Source organism: Heloderma suspectum, chromosome 4, assembly GCF_057233095.1.
Source record: "Heloderma suspectum isolate Gila_16-S chromosome 4, 16-S_ref, whole genome shotgun sequence".
Lineage (NCBI taxonomy): Eukaryota > Metazoa > Chordata > Lepidosauria > Squamata > Helodermatidae > Heloderma > Heloderma suspectum.
In genome coordinates, this window is record NC_139461.1 from 7,553,331 (window position 1) to 7,572,956 (window position 19,626).

The window sequence follows — 19,626 nt, forward strand, 5'->3', positions numbered from 1 at the left end:
CAAAGTGCCAGGACCCCTCAATTAGCCGGGACAAGGGTGTCGTCCGCCAGCCCTCTCGGGCTTCCCTGTTCCTTCTGAGCTTCGCTGCAAGTAGCGGGGGGGGGGGGGGGATGGATTTTACCCACTAACAATATACTGTTGTGAGCCCTGTGTGTGCGTGCGTGCGTGCGTGCTCGCACACTTCTATAGCACAGAGATATGGGTCAACACAGCAGGCTGCTTGTTTGGACTCTCCGGGGGGGGGGGGGGATGCTATGGGGAGAGCACCTGGGAATTTGCCGCTACCCCACTGCCCTGGAGAGCTGCTGCCAGTGACAGTAGATCATGGTGTGTGTGTGTGTGTGTGTGTGTGTGTGTGTGTGTGTGTGTAAGTGATTGAGGGAGGGAGGGATGCTCTGACTTGGTCTAATGCAGCTTCCTATGCCTCATTCAGGGTGGGTTGCAAGTTAGACTGGCCCACCCTGGGTTCTGTGGCTTCTGGAGGTCCAAGCGGAATGCATTTAGCACATGGTGCGTCTGCTGTCAGAGATGCTCTCCGACAGGCCGCCTTGCCGTGGCTTTAATTGGATTATGAGACCCAGGGGACAGCGAGGGCGGCCTATTAATAGCCACCTGTTCAGAAAGATCAGTGTGAGGGTCACGTGCTTGCAGCCCTCCCGGGTGACTTGAAGGTCACTCTGGATGGATTTCCCCGGCTCTTGCAGGATCTTGTCTTCCGACGTTTGTGTGGGGATTTCGCCATGATGCTTTCAGCGTGCTGCAGAGTCTGGGGCAGGGCAGGCTCTGATATTTCAGAAAAATAGGTTGCCAAGGCAGCTTCTGGGACACGCTGCATCGTTTGCAAGGATACAAGTGCTCCATTCAGATGATTAATTAACCAGGTATCAGAGAACGCAGAACCCCCTGCATTTTTAAGAACTCTACACTATGAGCTTAAACCAATGACTCCCACATTCCCCCCCCCCGCCAAGTATTTGGGAATGATAAGGTGATTGTAAGGAACCGGGGGTGGGGGGGGTGGGGGGCATAGCAAATGTACAAACAGAGTGTAGCGAGTAATACAGAAATAGATGACGGCCACCTTGTACCAAGCCAGACCATTGGTCCAGCTGGCTTTAGCTTTTCCATTGGCAGTGGCAGCAGCAGTCCACAGCCCCCCAGTGGACAACCAAGGCTGCGGATCTCTCACCTTACTGGGATCACTGAAGATAGGAGAAGTTGGGAAAGAGACCCCAGCAGAGTGGGCATGTAGGAGCCATGGGGAGAGATGGTGGTGTATTTGTGTAGGAATTGGGCATGGGGGAAACAGGTGGCATATGGTTGAGGTGGTAATGAAGGAGCTGGAGCGGATAGAGGCAGAAGTGAGTGCCTCAAGCTTTGGAGAGGTGGGATATAAATGTTTTAAGTGTGTGTGTGTGTGTGTGTGTATAGAAGGTCTATGTTCTCATGGAGGTGGTCTGCTTCTGTTTGGGCTGTACCTCTTCAGTTTGTAGATCAGGGTTTATATGATGGAATGCAGCTCTATATAAAAATTCCCTGTATGCAGAAAACTAGATGCACAGCCTTATCCCTGACCTAGTTTTCTATCTGCTAGGCTTACGATGATGTCGACTACCTGATTATTCTGGAGGGGCATTCCATCCTGTACACCTTCCTCTGCCCACTGAGGTGGCACAGTGTAGACAGAGGCTGACTGGGCCCAAGAGTCAGCTGTGCCTATTTTGACAGGCCAGGCAGCTGCTGCAAGGAGAGTGGGAGGCTTGGCTAACGTCAAAACCTCCGCAAGAGAGCCCGTGCTCTAAATGTGGGCAGGAGGGGAAGGGAACAGAGGGAGGGGAGACGCGCAATGGTCACCTTGGGGGGACGCAAGCTACGGCAACGACGTGGGCATTGTCTCACTCGGCAGTGAGGAATTCAGGTGTGAAACCGCAGGCTGAAGGGGGGCGCGCCAAGAAGGCAGTCATTGAACACCCGGCGGCTGCTGCTGCTGCTGCGTGCGATCCCTACGGTCATCTAGGAACTGTTAGCAATAAATGAGCATCATGTTGCTGGTGCAAAAGCTCCCTTGGTTTGCAGGGGAGAATCTGCCACAAGAACAAATGACAAAAAGCCTGGGGGCAGCTTGTATGGTGTGGGACATGAACCTTTGTGGGCAAAAGTCCCAACTTCATTAGGTGCAGCCCTCAGCATCCCTTTTGTGGTCCACATTTTGTTCCACGCCTGTTACTCCTCCTTTTTAAACTGTAAGGGCAGTGGCTGGAGGCATCTCCCTGAAGCATCCTGTTCCATCTCAGAACAGCGCAGCCAGTGGTTCCATGTGCCCCCAGCCCTAAGCACTCTTCACCCGCTGCCACCGTTTCGACTGAGCATGGTGGGGAGAGGTGGAGGGAGGCCAGTCCACCTTGTCCCTTGAAAACCCAGAATGCTGTTGCGTGGGAGGACAACCAATAAGGCTGAACTGCAGTCCAGTATAGAGTTTGCACATCCAAGAGCAGCTGGTATGGATCTCTGCAAATGTGTGTGTGGGGGGGGGCGCGTTTGCCACCCCTAGATTTGGGCCACGCAAGTCCGTGGAAGTACGTTCACGTGCCATCCAGAAATGGTTCAGAATACCCGTTGAACTCATAGCTGGGTGGCACAGCGCATGCGAGGCTTGCCAAAGTTCATGGGTAGTACAGCAGAGCTGAGAAGGACGCCTCTTCCTGGGGGGCGTTGGGGAGTTGCTGCCACTCACAGTAGTTGATCCTGGGCTAGTGGGGGCAGCGGTCTGACCCAGTATGAGGCAGCTTCATATGCTCAGCTCCTGGTGGGCCCTAGAATGCCCCTCAGCAGTATCCAGAGCCTGAAGCAGCCTCTCCTGACCTGGTGTTCTCCAGATGTGTTGGACTGCAACTCCCACAGGCCATGCTGGCTGGGAATGATAGGACCGGTTGTCCACCACATCTGGAGGGCACCAGGCTGGGGCAGGCTGTGCTCGATGGATTCGAAATGAATGGACAGCCTCTGCTTTATAGCAGTGGCAGGAAGCAGCAGCAGAAGGGGCAAAGAGGCTTTAGGGAGCTCCCAACTTCCCCAGGTAACACGACACCATGGCAGGTTGCTCGTACATGATCCTGGCCGAATTCACCGCTGGAGCAAGTGTCCATCCAAAGCCTTGAGTCGTCTTGGGTGGTGGCTGTGAGGGGGGCTTCTTGATGGAAGGCTAAGCACGGCAGGTTTCCTCTGCTGTGTGAATCCAGCTTTGATCGTGCCGCTCTGGTTGCTTCTCCGGGCACTGCTTGGGTCTCTCCTGTTTGCCTCTTTCTCTTCGGGTGGCCTCTTGGATCATCCCAGCTCTGACTTTCTCTCTCTCTCTCTCTTTCTCTCCCTCTCTTTCTCTCGTTCTCTCTTTTAGGGGTGGCAATAAGTACTTATGCCAAGTATTGTTACAACAAGCTCCAGAAAGCAGCGTTGACCGGAGCCAAGAAGGTATCTTCACCCTCTCCCTTTTGCATAATCTTTGGATGTGGATTTTAAAGGCACTTGGCTGGAGCTGATAGCGAATGGGGAATGAGGGCATGCGTGTTGGTCCAGCCATTCAACAGGTGATGGTGCTCCAAGAAGCGTTTCCAGATGTCGTTTGGTTGCTTAAAGATATCCTGCCCCTGTATTAGCATGTCACAGAGCAAACCAGTGAGAGCCACGGTGTTACCCCCACAACCCACCCACAGTTCTGTCCCTCCTGCCTTGGCTCAGTGCTGATGGAGAGGAGGGGGCTCTGAGCTCTGGTCCTGCTGGAGTCCCACGAGATGAGGCCTGCTTTCCAGCATCCTTCCTTCTGTGAAGGTGAAGAGATAGGAGGAGGGGGTTAAGCTCGCATCCAGTTAGCCTCCTGGGGTCTTCTCTTGGTTAGGAAGAAGAGGTGAGCTGTTTGCATTCTGATTTGCATCAAACTTTCTGCATCCAGTCCTTAATTAAATGAGGCTGCTTTAATAGCAGGAGAATCCACAGACCTCACTAGCCTGAGCCCTTTGGGGGAGAGGCAGGTCTGGATGAAACCACAAACAACCCCTTTCATTCTTAACGTCCTCCTGCCGTCCTTTTGGTTTGAAAGTGAGTCCAAGAACAAAGCCGGTTAAAACAAAAGAGGGTGAGGAGAAGGTGGGAAGACTGGCCCAGTCTCGGGGTGCTGGGACAGGGTTGTGGGGATGGCGTTTGGGCTTGACTTGTTTTCCTGGATTTGTTCTACCTGTTGGATTTGTTCCTTCTTGCTTTTCATGCCCAGAGTAGTGCTCCCAAGGCTGGGGACAGGTAGCAGCTTTCCCAGAGGCCTACATGATTTATTATTTATTTTAAATTTAGATTCATTGATACCCTGCCTACAGATACATTACCAGGGCAATTTGCAATAAGGACTTGAGGGAGGTAAGGCAGAGCCATGTCTGTGGCATGCACCCTCATCCCATACTGCCCTCGATAAAGAGGTTTCGCAGGTTTGTGGCAGGGCTTCTGCCCCCCCCCCAAAAAAAAACCCTGTATGAGCTGAAATGATGGTAGGACAAAATTAACACAGTTTGCAAGGTGTGGGCCGTGGCAGCCTTATTGCAGCACCTTTGACGTCAGGAAGCGCAAACTCAGCCAGAACAGCTGAGGAGCCTACTTGGAGACAGGGCAGAATTTGGGGTCTGAGCAAGTGAAATGACCAATCTCTAAAGTGCAAAATTATCCCCTATTCGGGAAGTTGCAGCCTGTGGCCTTCCGAGTCAAAGACACCTGCCTGCCCTCTCGCCATTCCATACTCCTGGGGTGGTTCCAGATAGGTTCCAGGCTGCTGCTGTGTCAACCTACCCTGGCAGAACAGCTGAGTAGAACAGCAGCAATAATAACCCCACGTTGTTTGTTCAAAAGTATTTCTTGACCACTATTCATAAAAAATAAATCACAATGGCTTATGAGGTTAAAGACAACAACAGTTACCCCTGAAAGCATAGCGGAGCGGGGCGGGGGGGGGGGGATTCTTCAAAAAACAGGAAAACAGCAGAGCAAAAATCAAGGGTGAGGGGAGTGTTAAAAGGACATCACACTGGTGTTAGAAGGACTACACAGACATTATCCCAATAACATTTACGGCAGTCCTGGTGCTTGCTGTTAACTCCATACTGCAGACTGGTGGACTTTGGATGCTAGTGATACCAGCCGAAGGGGAGACAGTGTTGAGCCACGGAGTGCAATCCAGCAGGAAGCTCTCCTGTGCAAGCCCGTTGACATGATTGTGCACGAACGCTACTGTGCTTATGGTTGGCTCCCACTCAGGTCAATGTCTCAGCGCTTTGCTCCCCAGGTTAAAGAGTGGGAGGATTTGCCATTTGGTTTTTCCACTACAGGCTTCAAAGCATTCTGAGCCAGTCCTGCAGCTCCTGTGCCCCTGAAATCCCTCCCGTGTAATGACCTTGTGCCAATTTAAGCAGAGACTGCCAGAGGGCACCTGGGGAACCTTCCCTGCCAGAGCTGTTCTGCCTTCCCAGTTGTTAAGCCCCTTGCCCAGGCAGCAGAAGAGAACGTGATGACTCACTGATCTCCCGCTTTCATTAGGACAAATGGTTGCGGTAGGGTGCCCTACGCTGGGCAGAGCGGGGAGAAAATGTGGATTGCAGAGGCTCAGGAGACATCTGGGGGAAAGAGCAGAGCAAGAATAAAGTGCACTTCAAAAGCTGACGCAAGCCCATTGTCAGGAGGGGAAAGAGCCCTTCGAAAAACCAAGCTGGAGGGGTCTGGCATAGGCTGCACGGCTGCAGACCCCAGAACACCACCTTGAAAAGTCTTGAGTGTTGCCAAGACAAGCAGAGATGCCCCCTGCCCTGCCTGTACAGATAGGTGCCGGCTTCTACCACCACTCTTCGCTCTTAGATCAGACCTGGATTAAATCAGCCTTCCCCAACCTGGTGCCCTCCAGACATTTGCAGTGGAGGCTGGTGGCTCCACTGTCAGTGGGGCAGTGAATCTGCTCCGGGTTTCAGTCAGAACTCTAAAGGAGCGTTGCACCTTAGATAGCTCCTTTAGAGTTCTGACTGGTTCTGAATGAAACCTGGAGCGGATTCACCGCCCCACTGACAGTGGAGCCACCAGCCTCCACTGGCAACATCACTAAGCATTCCTGATCTTTGGCAATACGGGGCAAGCACCTGCCTTTTGGAGGGCTCCAGCTTGAGGAAGGCTACGCTAAATAGCAGACACAGTTGGATCTGCTTCTGGCAAGTGCAACCCACATGTTGCAACTCAGTGGCAAGAGTACATACAACATACACACACAGGCACATAAATTTGCAGAAAATCTGGGTGGAGTTGTGGCCGCGCATCTGCACACCCACTGGGGCCGGAAGAGCGAAAACAATGACTCTGCCCTCTGGGTGGTGATGGGAGTGATTTAAGATGGGCAATAAGTAGTGCTGTGCGCAATTACCAGGAGGAGGACTTCAGTACCACTTCCTGCAATCTGCTTGCATAGCTTTCAAATGGTTAGAACGATGCCAGCTCGCGGAATGCCAGGGAAGCCTGTCGTTCCCCCATCGATAATGGAAGAAGATGAAATGTTAACTAGGCCTGACGTGCAGCCTCTGTGCTGCTGCAGTGGGCGCATGAGAGGAACAGTGTGAGAACAGAAGGGTGTCTCCTTCGGACAGCTCTCGCTTGACCCCAAGGCCGCCTGCCCTGGGCCCCTGCTGTCATGCGCATGGATCGTGCGTCACACCCCAACACTGGAGTGGGGGAGGGGGACGTCGTAGGCCTGGGCTCTGCCTTTAGACAGTGAGGGGGCTCTTCGTGGTAGTTGGACAAGGCCCCATTCCCTCTTGTGCTGAGCATGATTTCGGGCAAACCATTTGTGGATGGGCCCTGCGCAGGCACAAATCCTGGTTTGTTCCCCCTAACCTGGAGAAGAGGATCGTGTTCAGGGATGGAATCATGCAGCAGCTGCCTTGTTTTGCTGCCCTGGGCTGGGGAGGCTGAGCGTGCTGTTTCCGGCCGGAGGGCCTGAGCTGTAGCAGTTTCTCACGACCTGGGAGACTGGCGCCCGATCCCTTGTGCCAGTGAAGGAATGAGCGTCGCAGTCTTTCTGAACTGCAGCATCTTCAGCCACCGCTCTCCTGTGCCTGCCCTGGGGCAAAGGGCAACCGTCCTCTGGTTTGTATTGGCAGTAGGGGAGGAGCGCGGATGAAGGGGCCAGTGGGAGAAAACCCAAACCTTCTCGCTGCTTTGAAGAGACTGGTACCGTCACTGGGCTGATGGTCCTCGGGCCCCTCCTGAAGAACCTTTTTTTAGAAAAGCCACAGATAACCTCATCTCCCTCTTCCTGCCTCCCCGCCGCCAGCTGACCCCTTCCCTCCACCCTTCCCTCCTCCTGTTTGTATGGGCTATTGGCCCTTTGCCCAAGAACGGTGCCCCTTTGCAAGTGCTGCTTCCCACCCAGTTGGCACCGCAGAGACCTTGCATGGGAGTCGTGGGGATGCAAAAGCAGAGGCCGCTCTGGCCTACCTTTTGGACCTTTGCGTACGCGCCCCTTAGCCAGCCTCCCAGTTCTGCTGGGCTGGTCCCAACTTTTGCCTCCCTTCCAGAGTAATGCTGCCCCCCTGTGGCCAGAGCCTCAGTTGTTTGGGCAAGACTCTTCTCAGGCTCCTTGACTGGTGCAAAATTAGCTCTTGCCGATTCCTGAGTTGTGGTGTTTTTAAGGGATGATCACTGGGTTGGCTGCTGGCACCGTTGTTCGAGCCTCTCCTCAAGACCCACTTTCTTGACCCCACTTTCTGAATGCGCCCACCACGCCCCACCAGACGTGCCAAGATGCCAAATAGGTTCCTAGCTCCCTTCTGCTGTTGGCTTTCTTGAGGCTGACAACCAGAGGAGCTGATCTCCTGTTGTGGCAGGCAGAAGGTGGTGGCAGCAGCTGTGCCGGTCCTGTAGGAAAGGAAGCCATGCAGTAGCTTGGGTTGTCTGTGTGATATCCTGCCTTTCTGCCAAAGCACGGCTCTCAAAGCAGCTAGCGATGAAATGCAAATTAAAACAAAATCTTAAATGTAGCATTAGAAAAGTAAATTGAAAATGCAATTAAAATTATAACACAAAATAGTCCCTGTTAGTATTGACTAGCAGTATAAACACAACCATTTAAAAATGTGCTTTCTTGTCTGAGCATCCCGATGTGTCTTGTATCGTGGGACCCATTCCTGATGGTAGTGAGAATGGAAGAAGATCTCAGCTTCCTCCTGCTCCTGCATCCACACCTCCCCATAGCTGCCCATGGGATCATCCCATGATGTGGTGACTGGATGTGCCTTTCCTCTGGAAGGTCCTGGCAGGGGTGGGGGTGTGTGGAAGCCCTTAGGTCACAGCTGGTGGTGGTGCCAGCTGGTGTAAAGAAGACCCAGTGGGGGGGGCACTTCACCCAAAGTGGCTTTGCCGTTTCCCAGAGCTGCTTCCCCGCACTGTACAGTTGCTGTGGTGGACAGGCAGGTCTCGGGTATGGGCACCGTCAAAGAGAGCTCTGAGGTCAGGGTGGATCTCTCAGGACATGGTGCAAATTACTTTTGGCTCTCTGCGCTGAGCTCTAAAGAGCTGCTGGAGCCCTCCAGGGCACCTGCAATGTCTAGGAGGAGGGCGTGATGGTATCACGGCCAGGGAGAATGTGGCCCCTAAGCAGCTTGGCCAGGGAGCAGCCTCTGTCCTCAAGCCTGAAGAAGATGGTCATGATTTGGCAGAATGGCCTTCAAGTGTGTTCCAGGTCAGCTGTTGCTTTATGGTATGAAGATACAATGGTGTCCCCCCACCCCGGGCACATCTGTGGTGCCGTCTCCCACTCTTCCTTCAATGCCCCTCTCAAAATTCACTGAGGTTTCATCTCAGTTGGGGTTAAGGGGTAGTATCCAATGGTAGCTCTACACAGAGTAGACCCACTGAAATGAATGAGACTTAAGTTGGTCAAAACTTACTTGTTCTGCTCATTCATTCATTCATTCATTCTGTTTATATATACTGCCCAACAGCCAAGGCTCTCTGGACAGTTCACAACTTTAGCCTTGAGAAGAGAAGACTGAGGGGAGAGAGGACAGCGCTCTTCAAAGACTTGAAAGGCTGTCACAGAGGGGAAGGCCAGGATCTCTTCTCCATCATCCCAGAGTGCAGGACACAGTCATGGGCTCAAGTTACAGGAAGCCAGATTCTAGTTGAACATCAGGAGAAACTTCCTGTTAGCACAATACGACAGTGGAACCCATTCCCCAGGGAGGTGGTGGGCTCTCCCACACTGGTGGCATTCAAGACGAGGCTGGACAGCCATCTGTCAGGGATGCTCTGACTTGGATTCCTGCACTGAGCAGGGGGTTGGACTCGATGGCTTTGTAGGCCTCTTCCAACCCTACTATTCCATGGTTCTATGAATTAAAACTGCTTATGCCGCCTGCATTTCCTGTAGGGCCTGAAGAAGCCAAACATCGAAGAGATCCGTCACGCCAAGAATGCTGTCTTCAGCCCTTCCATGTTTGGGAGCTCCTTGCAAGAGATCATGAACATGCAGAAGGAGAGGTACCCAGACCGGCAGCTCCCCTGGGTGCAGACGAGGCTGTCAGAGGAAGTGCTGGCCCTCAACGGAGACCAGACCGAAGGTATCTTCAGGTATGGCCTGCCTGGCTTGAGGGCACTGTTTCTCCATCACAGGAGCTGGGTTTTCCAAGGTCGATGAGCACCATGAAAGGAACATAGCCTGGTCAGGTACCTGTAGTTGGTTGGTAAGGCTGGTGCAATCCTTACATTGCGCTGTTGAACTTGCGGAGAGATCTGGGCTCCTGAGTGCTTCCTCTGCTGCTTAATTTTAGTTCAAACACCAGCACGGTGCAAAGAGTTGGCAGCTTGAAACTGGTGTGGAGAGGGACAAGGATGGGGAGTGCGGGCTGGTTCACAAGCACGTGTGTACGCATCATTTGATTTATTATCCATTTTAATGACCAGTAGCTGAAGAGGCCTGTTCCAAAGCATGGCATTTGAGGTATGGGTGAGTGTATTCCCACATTCCTTTCCATTATTATTCTGGTGGGTTGCTGTATCTCATGTTTGTTCTGCCTGCCTTCCTGCTTAATTTAGAGAGTTTCTAAAATGGATTTTGGAAGAAGGTACATGCGCAGTTTGCATCAGCTTTCAGTTCACACCTTCTTCATCAGAGGTTACCGATGCGCATGTGCATTATTATTAGGGTTTTGCTGATTTAATCCATGCGCATATGCGCTCATGTGCGTCAGTAACAGATAAGGCAAACTGAAAACTGCAACACACCGTATATGTGCAGCAATCTAAACAAAGCCTAGGAATAAAAAGTGGAAGAATAGTGGGCAGCCAGAGCACTAATACTGCTCTGTGAACAAGGGTAGGTAATTCAGAACCCCCGGATTCTGGGAGAATGTTGTAGTTCGAAGTGATACAAAAGCACTTTCTATCCGGCATTTAAGCTACCATCACTCGTTCGTTTATGCAAGCCATTATTTTACGTCGTCTGTGGTGCATGAGTTGATCTGTAGGTGGCTGGGCCACGTATGGGTGACTTTGTTAAGTTACAGTACGTTTTTCCTACATGGGAGGAAAAACACGCACTGTGCACCATCGTATCTGAAGGTCACAGTAATTTCTGTTCTCTTACATGTAAACATCTTACGCTGCCCAAAACCACAGCCTCTGAATGTGCATTTGGGATTTGACCTGAGGCAGCTGCCTGTCGCAGCACCTCGTTTCTGTGCAGTCCAATAAATAAATCGCTACTGCATGTGATTTTCACACATGACTGTGCATGCAGGCGTATGCGCTCTTCTCCTCCTTGGCCCATGTATATATTTAGGGCTAAATTAGGTGTTAATTGCGCGAGTGCAATTAATGTGCGACTTCATGAGGTTTGTGGGGGGCGGGGGCGGGGGGGGGTGCATTTTCTGTTATGCAAGTAGCAGCCCCAGATACTGACAGTGGTCAAGCCTGACTCTTTCCCCCTGCCGCACTCCCACCCACTCCCAGCTCTTCGAAGCAGCTATTTGCATTTCGAGGAGAGTCCCATCTGCAGCAGTGAGGGCTTCTCTTGAATGCAAATGGCAGCTCCAGAGAGGTGATTAAGACAGTTAACTTCACGTCTAGTTTGACCTGGGATTGTGTGTGTAAAGCAGGGCTGAGCAACCTGGTGTCCCTCAGATCTTTTGGCTTACAGCTCCCATCACCACTGTCAACCATGGGGGCTGGGGCTGATGGGAGTTGTAGTCCAAAACAGCTGGCAGGCTTCAGGTTGCCCTCCTCCTAGTGTGAAGCATCTCCGAGCCCTGAGCCCTTAATGACGGTTCCTGCTGGCTAGGAAAAGCGGAGCGCTTGGTGTGGCCCCTGACAGCTGGACTGCCTCTCATTTCTTTGGGGTGTCCTTTCTTTTCCTCCACAGAGTCCCTGGAGACATCGATGAGGTCAACGCCCTCAAACTGCAGGTTGACCAGTGGAAAATCCCCACTGGCTTGGAAGACCCTCATGTTCCTGGTGAGGGTTACACCTGTGCAAGGACAGTCCGTGGGAGACCCTGAAGCCCTTCAGCAGAGCAGCTATGAGCTGCATTTGCCCAGGCCTGATGGGCTGCTGCCTGCGGTGGGACAATGGTCTGGAAAGTCAGTTCTATTTCTGTGTCACGCTTTTTGCAGAGACGTTTTCTGTTCTTCTGGCTCATAAGGACTAAAAAGAGGACTAAATAGAGTTTTTATTCACTTACTTGGTCACCTGTGGCCTGTGACAATCCCCTGCAGGTGACTAAACAAAGCAAGCATTACAGAATTTAGCTTTTCTGTTTTGTTTTGTTTTGTTTTGTTTTATCCCACAAATGATCCACAGGGGTGTGTGGGCAAGCAGGCTAGTAAAAAATTCTGGGCTACTGACTTTTGTAGACTTGTTTGTGAGGCTATAGAGTTGTAACTCCTGTGTTTTTTACTAGAACCCAGGGACCAGGGCTAGGCAACCTTTTTCGGCCAGGGGCACATTTGGCAATTGGAAAAACTGTCTTGGGCACCATCACAAAATAGCTGCCATGGGAGGTGTGGCAAAGGGCAAGTACTCAACCCCAAAGACTGAGTACAAGGCAGACGTGGGCTCCGAGCCCCAACACACTAAATACCTCCTTTGAACCCACACTTTTCAGAAACCTATTTCACATTGATCTCAGCTACCTGTAAGAAAATGTGTTAATTTTTTCTTCTTTACTGGAAGGGGTAATTAAGGCAGGTGCCAAGAAAGGTGTCGGGGGGGGGGGGGCATTGGTGCCCACAGGCACCACGTTGCCTACCCCTTGCCCAGGCCAGCCAGAGCCAGGTGCAAAAGACATACACACGGAGAGTGAAAGGAGAGGGTGTCTGAGCCGAGGAATTTGTTTTCAGTTCCAGAACTGAACTGAGCTCACGCAAGTGGCCTCGCACACTTTCACACAAAAGTCTACTCCTAGTTTCCCCACGCTCCCTTCATTCTAGCTGCCTAATTGAGGTGGGAAATACCAGGTCATCTTTGCTGTTGTTAAACAATTGGGGGTCAGAACCCCTTGTCCATCTGCTGCAAAGCACCTAGGGATTTGCCAGTAAATCCTGAGCCATCTTGCCCATCTGTAAGATACAGCTGGAACGTTGCCTTCAATGGGGAGGATTCATCGGAGGAGTCAGTGTCTGATGTTGTCTCCGACCCATGTCCTTGTGGCCTTGTCCCCTTCCTTCCTGCCCTTGGGCCTGCGTGGCTCAGCCTCTTTCTCCCCCCTTCCACAGCCTCCTTGCTGAAGCTCTGGTATCGGGAACTGGAGGAGCCGCTCATCCCCCACGACTTCTACGAACAGTGCATCACGCACTACGAGAACCCCGAAGCTGCGATCGCCGTCGTCCACTCCCTGCCCAGGATCAACAAGATGGTGCTTTGCTACCTCATCCGCTTCCTCCAGGTACAGCAGCTCAGGGAGCACCCCAGGCGCTTGCCTGGGGGCCCGGAGCCTGACCTGACGCTGTGAGGGCAGCGAGAGGGGCTGGTGGTCTCCGTGGAGCCCTTCCTGCCAGCACCCCGAGGCATCTGGCCAGCCTCTGCTGGTGACCAGGCACTGGGCCCGGCAAACTGAGAGTGGTTGGATCCAGCAGGACGTAACGTAATGCGTGGGACTCACAGGCACACGGTGGGGTGATGGCCACAGGCTCAGATGGCTGCAAGGGGGGATTAGACACATTCATGGAGGGTCAGGCTATCAGTGGCGACCTGTCCTGAGAGCTACATGCTGCCCCCAATACCAGAGGCAGTCTGCCGCTCCGTACCGGTTGCTGGGGAGGACGAGCAGGAGGCTGCTATAATTGCACTCGTGTTCTGCTTGTGGGCTTCCTACAGGTAGGTGGTTGGACACTGACCATGGGTGTTGCTAGGCCAGGACTCATGGGGCCCAGGCCCGGATTTATTTCCCAGGGTCCCGCATCTATTCTCCAGGGCCCTGAGTATCCATTAGTGCCAACAGAAGGGTTTTTTTTTCTCAGCTTAGAAAAGGGGGCAATTTTAAAAGAGGATTGAAGCTGGGGAGGGACAGGTTAACTCTTCCTTCCCATATGCTGCAACAATGCCCCCCCCCCGCCGCTTCAGTCTTCGCTTGCATAGCAGTTATGCTTAGAACAAAATTTGTTCCATTAGTTTGGAATGATCTGAGCCGGGGTGCAAATTAATTGAAGAATTTATTTTATTTGAGATTATTTGGATGAGAATTTAATTGGCTGGCTTTGCCTTCTGTGAAATTTAAATAAAAACCTAGTAATTATTTCTAAATTTGCATATATGGGAATAAATTAGCATATGCAGATGTTTGGGGTTCCTGTGCCCGGGGCCCAGAACCTTTTAAGTGCCTCCTCACATTGCCCCTGCTGGGAATTAAAAACAGGGCACTGGATTGGACGGGCCTTTGGCCTGATCCCGCTTCAGGGCTCTTCTTATGCCGCGGTCCTAAGTTCCTAGTCTTGATGTTCTCGTGTTTCTCCCATCTTCTTAGCTTCCAAGTGGGTCGGGTTGTCCTTGCTCTTCTCCGACCACCAGTCACGTCTGTCCCTCCCTTCCATTCCCTGGCAGGTGTTTGTGCAGCCGGGCAACGTGGCGGTCACCAAGATGGACGTCAACAACTTGGCCATGGTGATGGCGCCCAACTGCCTGCGCTGCCAGTCGGATGACCCCCGAATAATTTTTGAGAACACCCGCAAGGAAATGTCCTTCATCCGGGTGCTGGTCCAGCACCTGGACTCGGGCTTCATGGAAGGGGTCCTATAGCACTGCTGCCAATGCAACCAGCACAGGACAGAATGGGATGCCGTCAACGGCCCCCCACCCCCACCCCCACCATCAGTCAGTCAACGAGAACTGTGCTTGACGCAGCAAAGGACGCGCCCGCGGCTGCCCCTCTGCAGGGAGTGCAGCTGGATGCCACTGCCCGCGGTCCAGGCCTGGCCCGCCATGTCCGTCTCCCGCTGCCGTCGGACGTTGTGCGGGGACCCCTGGCGCTTCTGCTGCGGACAAAGCAATGCTGCCCTAGGGCGGCCCCCTCTCAGAGGCATCCTGTCCTGGCCTCTGGAGGAACAGAGCGTCCGACAGGACGAGGTTTTAATCTGGAGATTGCAAAGAGACTCTGAATTAATGGGCAACCTGGCAGGATTCAGGTGAACGATGAAGTGAGGGAGAGGGGCAGGGGGGCTCCCTCCTGCATCAGACCTGCTCTGTGGTTTCCTGGGAGCGGGGGGCTAGATACAGGGGCTGGGGTTGGGTCAAAGGCAGCGAGGGAATGGTTGGAATTGGCAAGTGTGGCCCACTAACTGGGCTCATTTTCTAGATAGCAGCTGGTTCCCTTTGAGACCAGACCGGGGGTGGGACGAAATGGGGGGCAGGGAGAGGTGGTATGCGATCAGTAGATCCCAAGAACAAGGGCATCGCAGAGAAGACGAGGGGGCCCACCGTCAAACCCCATTAGTCCAGACCTGCTTGAGGAGGAAGCGGCCAGCAGACTCACCGTTGAGCATGCGAGGGGTGAGGTGGGGTGAGGAGTGGCTGGGCCCTTCGCCCAGGCCATGCCAGGCTGTCGGTGAAAGCCAGCGGCACCCAGACCGGGGCGCGGTTCCACCAGTCCTCCGTTGCTGTTCCCCTTCCCTGTTCCAGCACAGTCACTGCCAGAAGGGGCCAAGCCATGCCCCCTGCCCTTTCTCCCCCATGCCGCACAAAGGGGCCCGCTTTGCTCTAAGCCCCAGGAGTGGTGATGAGGATGTTTGTCGGAGCTGGATCGCCGGAAGCTTTGATAGGCCCCGACCGCCTTGCTGACCTTGCCAAGCCCTGTATTGTACACAAGCGAGCCGTGAAACGGCAGCGAGCCCCAGGCCCTTCTCTCCTGGCCTCTGCTGGCTCGGCTGGCTACGTTTGGGAGCACTGACTTGCATCGGGTGGGGCGAGAAAGCCAGGTGTGCCCTCACGGAGCCCGCCGGGGCTCCGAGCCACATCTGTGCTCTCCACGTGGCAGCAGGCATGGCCTTTTCCTTCCCCACATTTCACCTGCTGCTGCTGCTGCAGGCGTCCCCTGCACTTGCAGTTTGGCTTTGAAGAACTGCCGGATCCGGTGCAGGAGAGGTTCCCACAGAGATTGAAGTCTGAGACAGGCCAAAGCACTACGCGATTCCCCTTCCCCCTTGAACTGTATGGCACACAGGTGCCCCTTCCTCATTTCCATAGGATCCTTCTCCACAAAGACCCCAGAACCTTTTGAAACAAGGGGGCTAAGGAACCATTTGGCACCCCCTTCCTTAGCCCAGAAACAGGCGAGAAGGTGTCCCCCCCCATTTTTTACCCTTAGAAAAAAATGGAAATCGGGGCAGGAGGAGGAAGCAAATGTTTGTGAAATGCTTTCTCTGAGCAGTGAAACCTGAGGATATTAACTTCCTCCTCTACAGACATGAGAGTTCCTCCCTCCCCCATTTTGGATCCACAGAATATTATCTGCGCAGGTCTCATTTTTATTTCTTACGTTATTCTGCCAGAGTACAGTCCGCTATTGATACTCACGAACGTATCAATTTCTGCCCAAAGTTCCAATCTATTTTCCTCAGGAAAATAAAGCCCAGGGCAGCGGGGGGGGGGGGGGCTGTTTCCTCTCCCCCACCGCCCCATCTCTTCAACTTGTTTCAGGGTGACCTTGAGGAGGGCCCGTGTGGAAACTCCTCCTTTCAGGTCTACCCTCCACCCTCCCAACCATGGAAATCCTATTTTGTGTCTACGTCTATAGCGTCCGAGAGGGGCTGGGGCTGGGGGGGGCAGCCCCTGAGGTTTGGCTGCTGGGGGGGGCGCTTGCTTCTCGGCTCTCCCTGCGTAGCAGCGCGGTGCTCATCCCGCACAGCAGCGTCTGGCTCTCCAGGCGTTTTGGACTGCAGCTCGCATTGTTCCTCCCCAGCGTAGGAGGCTCGACGGAGGGCCGTGAAGAGGGTCTCCCGCTACCCTGTGCCTCTGCCTGCTCCGGCAGTGACCCGGGCGCAGCCCAGCCCCCGCCTCCCAGGATCCCTTTCCCTTGGCCTCGCACCATGTTCCGGATCAGAGAGCAAGGGAGCTGGCGCTGGGCATGCAGCGGGGCACCCTTTCCAGGCACACCGGCCCCGTTGGCCTTTAGTGTCGGTTTCTTCCATCGTGCCCCCTTGTTGCTGCCACGGGTGAGCTGCTCTCCCTGCTCCCAGAGAAATGGAGCGCCGATTCTCCGGCGGAGCTTCCCTGTGTTTCAGTTGCTGTGTGGCAGGGCCTGCCCCAGCCACCTTAGGGGGCCCCTTGGAGGGTGTCTGCTCCTGCTTGGCTGCTGAGCAGCTGCCGCTTGGGTGCTCAAAGTAGCTCTCCATAGAAAGTGCCTTTGATTCCCACCGGAAATGCCAAGAGAAGCGGCCCTCCCTCCCTCCCTCCCTCCCTCCCTCCCTCCGCTCATACAACGCCACTCCCTTTTTAAAGAATCAGACGCATCGCACCGAGATCGTCAACCCTTGCATCGTTTCCCCAGGCCTGTTGCCTGTTGCCTGTCCTCCCACACGCTCCTCTGCTTTTCTCCTCTCAGTGCCCCTCCTTGCCTCTTCCAGTGTGTCCATATATACGAGAGATCGTAACTTCAGGATGGCTAGATGTGTGTATCGTTCAGTGCTGAGTCGCATACCAGTGTGTGTGTGTGTGTGTGTGTGAAGATGACACACACACACTCACATCTGTGGAACTCCTTAATGCAGGATAATGCAATTGCATGAGCATAGAGGGCTTTTACCAAAGGCCCATCAGGGGCCATGAGCTGCAACAGCAAGGAAACAGCCTTCGTTGCACGTGTGGGGAGGAGGAGGTCCTCCCTCCCACAATGCAGTGTTGGAGGTGACAATTACAGGGAAGGTGGATTGGCGTTAAGGATGCAGTGCAGGCAGGCGATGTTGTGGAGGGGGCTTGTGAGTCGGGGCAGAAGGAGGGTCAAGTGAGGTTTAGCGGAAGGCCTGGGGGGAAGCAGTCTGTTGCCATAGCAAGACGCCGTTGGCTCTACACATCCCCCCAAACGGGAGCCGTGAGACCAGCAGCCTTGCAGTTGGATTATCTCTGCCTGCCCATCTCAGCCTGTCAGCCAGGGAGCCTCCCCCCGGGCCACGAGGCACAGTCCTTCCAGGGCCTTTTGCTGTGGACCTGCCTCGCCTCGAGAACTAGCACCGAAACCGTCATGCAGAAAGAGACTGAAGCTGGAGCTCCTGAGTTCAGATGCCTCCAAGGTGCGGGCCCCTGTAATGTTGCCAAGGCTGCCTGAGGGGGGTGAAGCCGGAACATCTGTGGCCCTTTGGGGCCAGGGAAACAGCACTGCCTTCTTGGTGTCCATTGTGCCGGCAATGAGGCCAGTCCCACGCTTGTTCCTAGGAACTCTGGAGTTGGCAGAGGTTCCTCGATGAGAAAATCGGTGAGGGTGGATGAGCGGCCCTAGGGAGACCGCCTGCCTGGCCTGCCCAGTCCTCCCAGGGGAGGTCTGGATGCAGGCTGGGTGCGGGAAGCCATTTTGGCTGGCGCTGGGCAGCGGCAAGGTGCAGCCAGCCCAGTGGCTGTGGGTGCAATTTAACGCGCACCTTAGAGGAGGCCTTTGACGCCTTCTGCGCTGTGCAAGGATTCTACGGCAGATGTGAAGGAGTTCCTTAGCAGACATCAGTGGAAAAGGGATCCTTGGAGGTGGGGGGTTGAAAATGGCTGATTTAATCCATAATGAGGCATTCTTGCCTTTAAAACAAAACTTCACCTGCCGCATGACACCATCACACAGGGGCAGTGGGTTTCTGCCCCCACCCCCGGGCCAGTAAGAAATTATTATATAGAGGTATAAGGAGAAACAAAGATCCATTATAAATTTGCTAACAACATAGTTTTAAACCAGAGGTGTATATATCTTATTACCCATCACTGGGGCTCTTTATTTGTATGAAAAAATGCTCTAATCTCATTTTTTTGCTATTTATTTTGTTGCTGTCTTGAAAAATTCTCCTCCTTGAGTTTGACCAAAAATATATTTATTCCCTATTGGTGATAGCGCTTTCTAATTAGGATTAAGGGATTAAATAGCTCCTGTATCATCTCTACCTAAGAGGACTGGCGTTTCTTCAGACAAATGCATTTAACTCCTCCAGTTAAATGCATTTGTGATCTTTTTTCTTTTTCAAAAGATATCATTTAATAGAATGTGGCTGACAAATGAGGTGGAAATTGGTTAATAGTTCAAAATGCAAACCCTGCCCTCTTTTCCCTTTATTTTGATGTCTGCAGCTCCATCACCCACTGCTTCCCCCCACCCCAACAAATCTCCCCCCATATGCAAATCATATTTCCTTGATTAATCTCCAAACCTTGCTTTCCATCCAGTTACTTTGGTGGATTAAGGTAGCTTCGCTTCATCCCTTGCTGGGAGATTTACTAAGTTTTAAGGAGTTTCTGTTTTAAGCGACTGTGACAATTCTCTTTACTTTTTGATTTCCGACCTCAAGAGTTCATCAAAACTAAAATTGGAGAGGGCTATGGCTGTGTGTGCTTTGCTTTCACACCAAGGTGCAGCTGACTCGTGTCAACTCTGTTCCATGATTCACTTTTGCACTGGCAATGTGCTGTAGGATCTCCACAGGAGACTAGAACCTGTGTGTCAGCTTCTGCATGGGAAATGGAGTGGTCCCACCCACCTATCCCAAACCATCATTAGTTTTGGAGGTATTTAGCAATCCTTCCTCCTGCTTCCCACCCTGCCACATCTGTGCTAACAGGAAGTAGCACCTCATCTGGAAAAAATAGTTCTTTATTACCAGTGAGTGGAGACCAGAATTATAGTGCAGGCTACCGAATGCACTCACGTCTAATGCAAGCAACTACCTAACAGTGTCCATATTCTAAGAACCAACTTCTAGTCCCTGAGAGACAAAAAAGAAACCAATTCCTTGTTTTGGGACACTAACTGAGCAAACCCTAATATTATCAAGTGCCTTAAGACCTTGATGGCCCGTTACCTATCATTGACAAAGCTATAGCGAGCCATTTACACATGCAGAATTGGTTTTCTTTGAAGTGTTGGAGCACACCGTTTTC

At 52.9% G+C, this 19,626-nt stretch overlaps 1 protein-coding gene across 1 annotated transcript in view; it reads left to right on the forward strand.

Moving 5' to 3' along the window:
• The window catches only part of ARHGAP39 (Rho GTPase activating protein 39), a 197,790-nt gene extending 183,126 nt beyond the window's left edge, over positions 1-14,664 (forward strand). The window contains exons 7-11 of the mRNA XM_084848589.1: positions 3,395-3,468; positions 9,443-9,642; positions 11,432-11,523; positions 12,783-12,952; positions 14,107-14,664. Coding sequence (XP_084704715.1) covers positions 3,395-3,468; positions 9,443-9,642; positions 11,432-11,523; positions 12,783-12,952; positions 14,107-14,301 — 731 coding nt within the window. The 3' untranslated portion in view covers positions 14,302-14,664. The remainder of the gene's footprint in view (positions 1-3,394; positions 3,469-9,442; positions 9,643-11,431; positions 11,524-12,782; positions 12,953-14,106) is intronic.
• Positions 14,665-19,626: the final 4,962 nt, after the last annotated feature.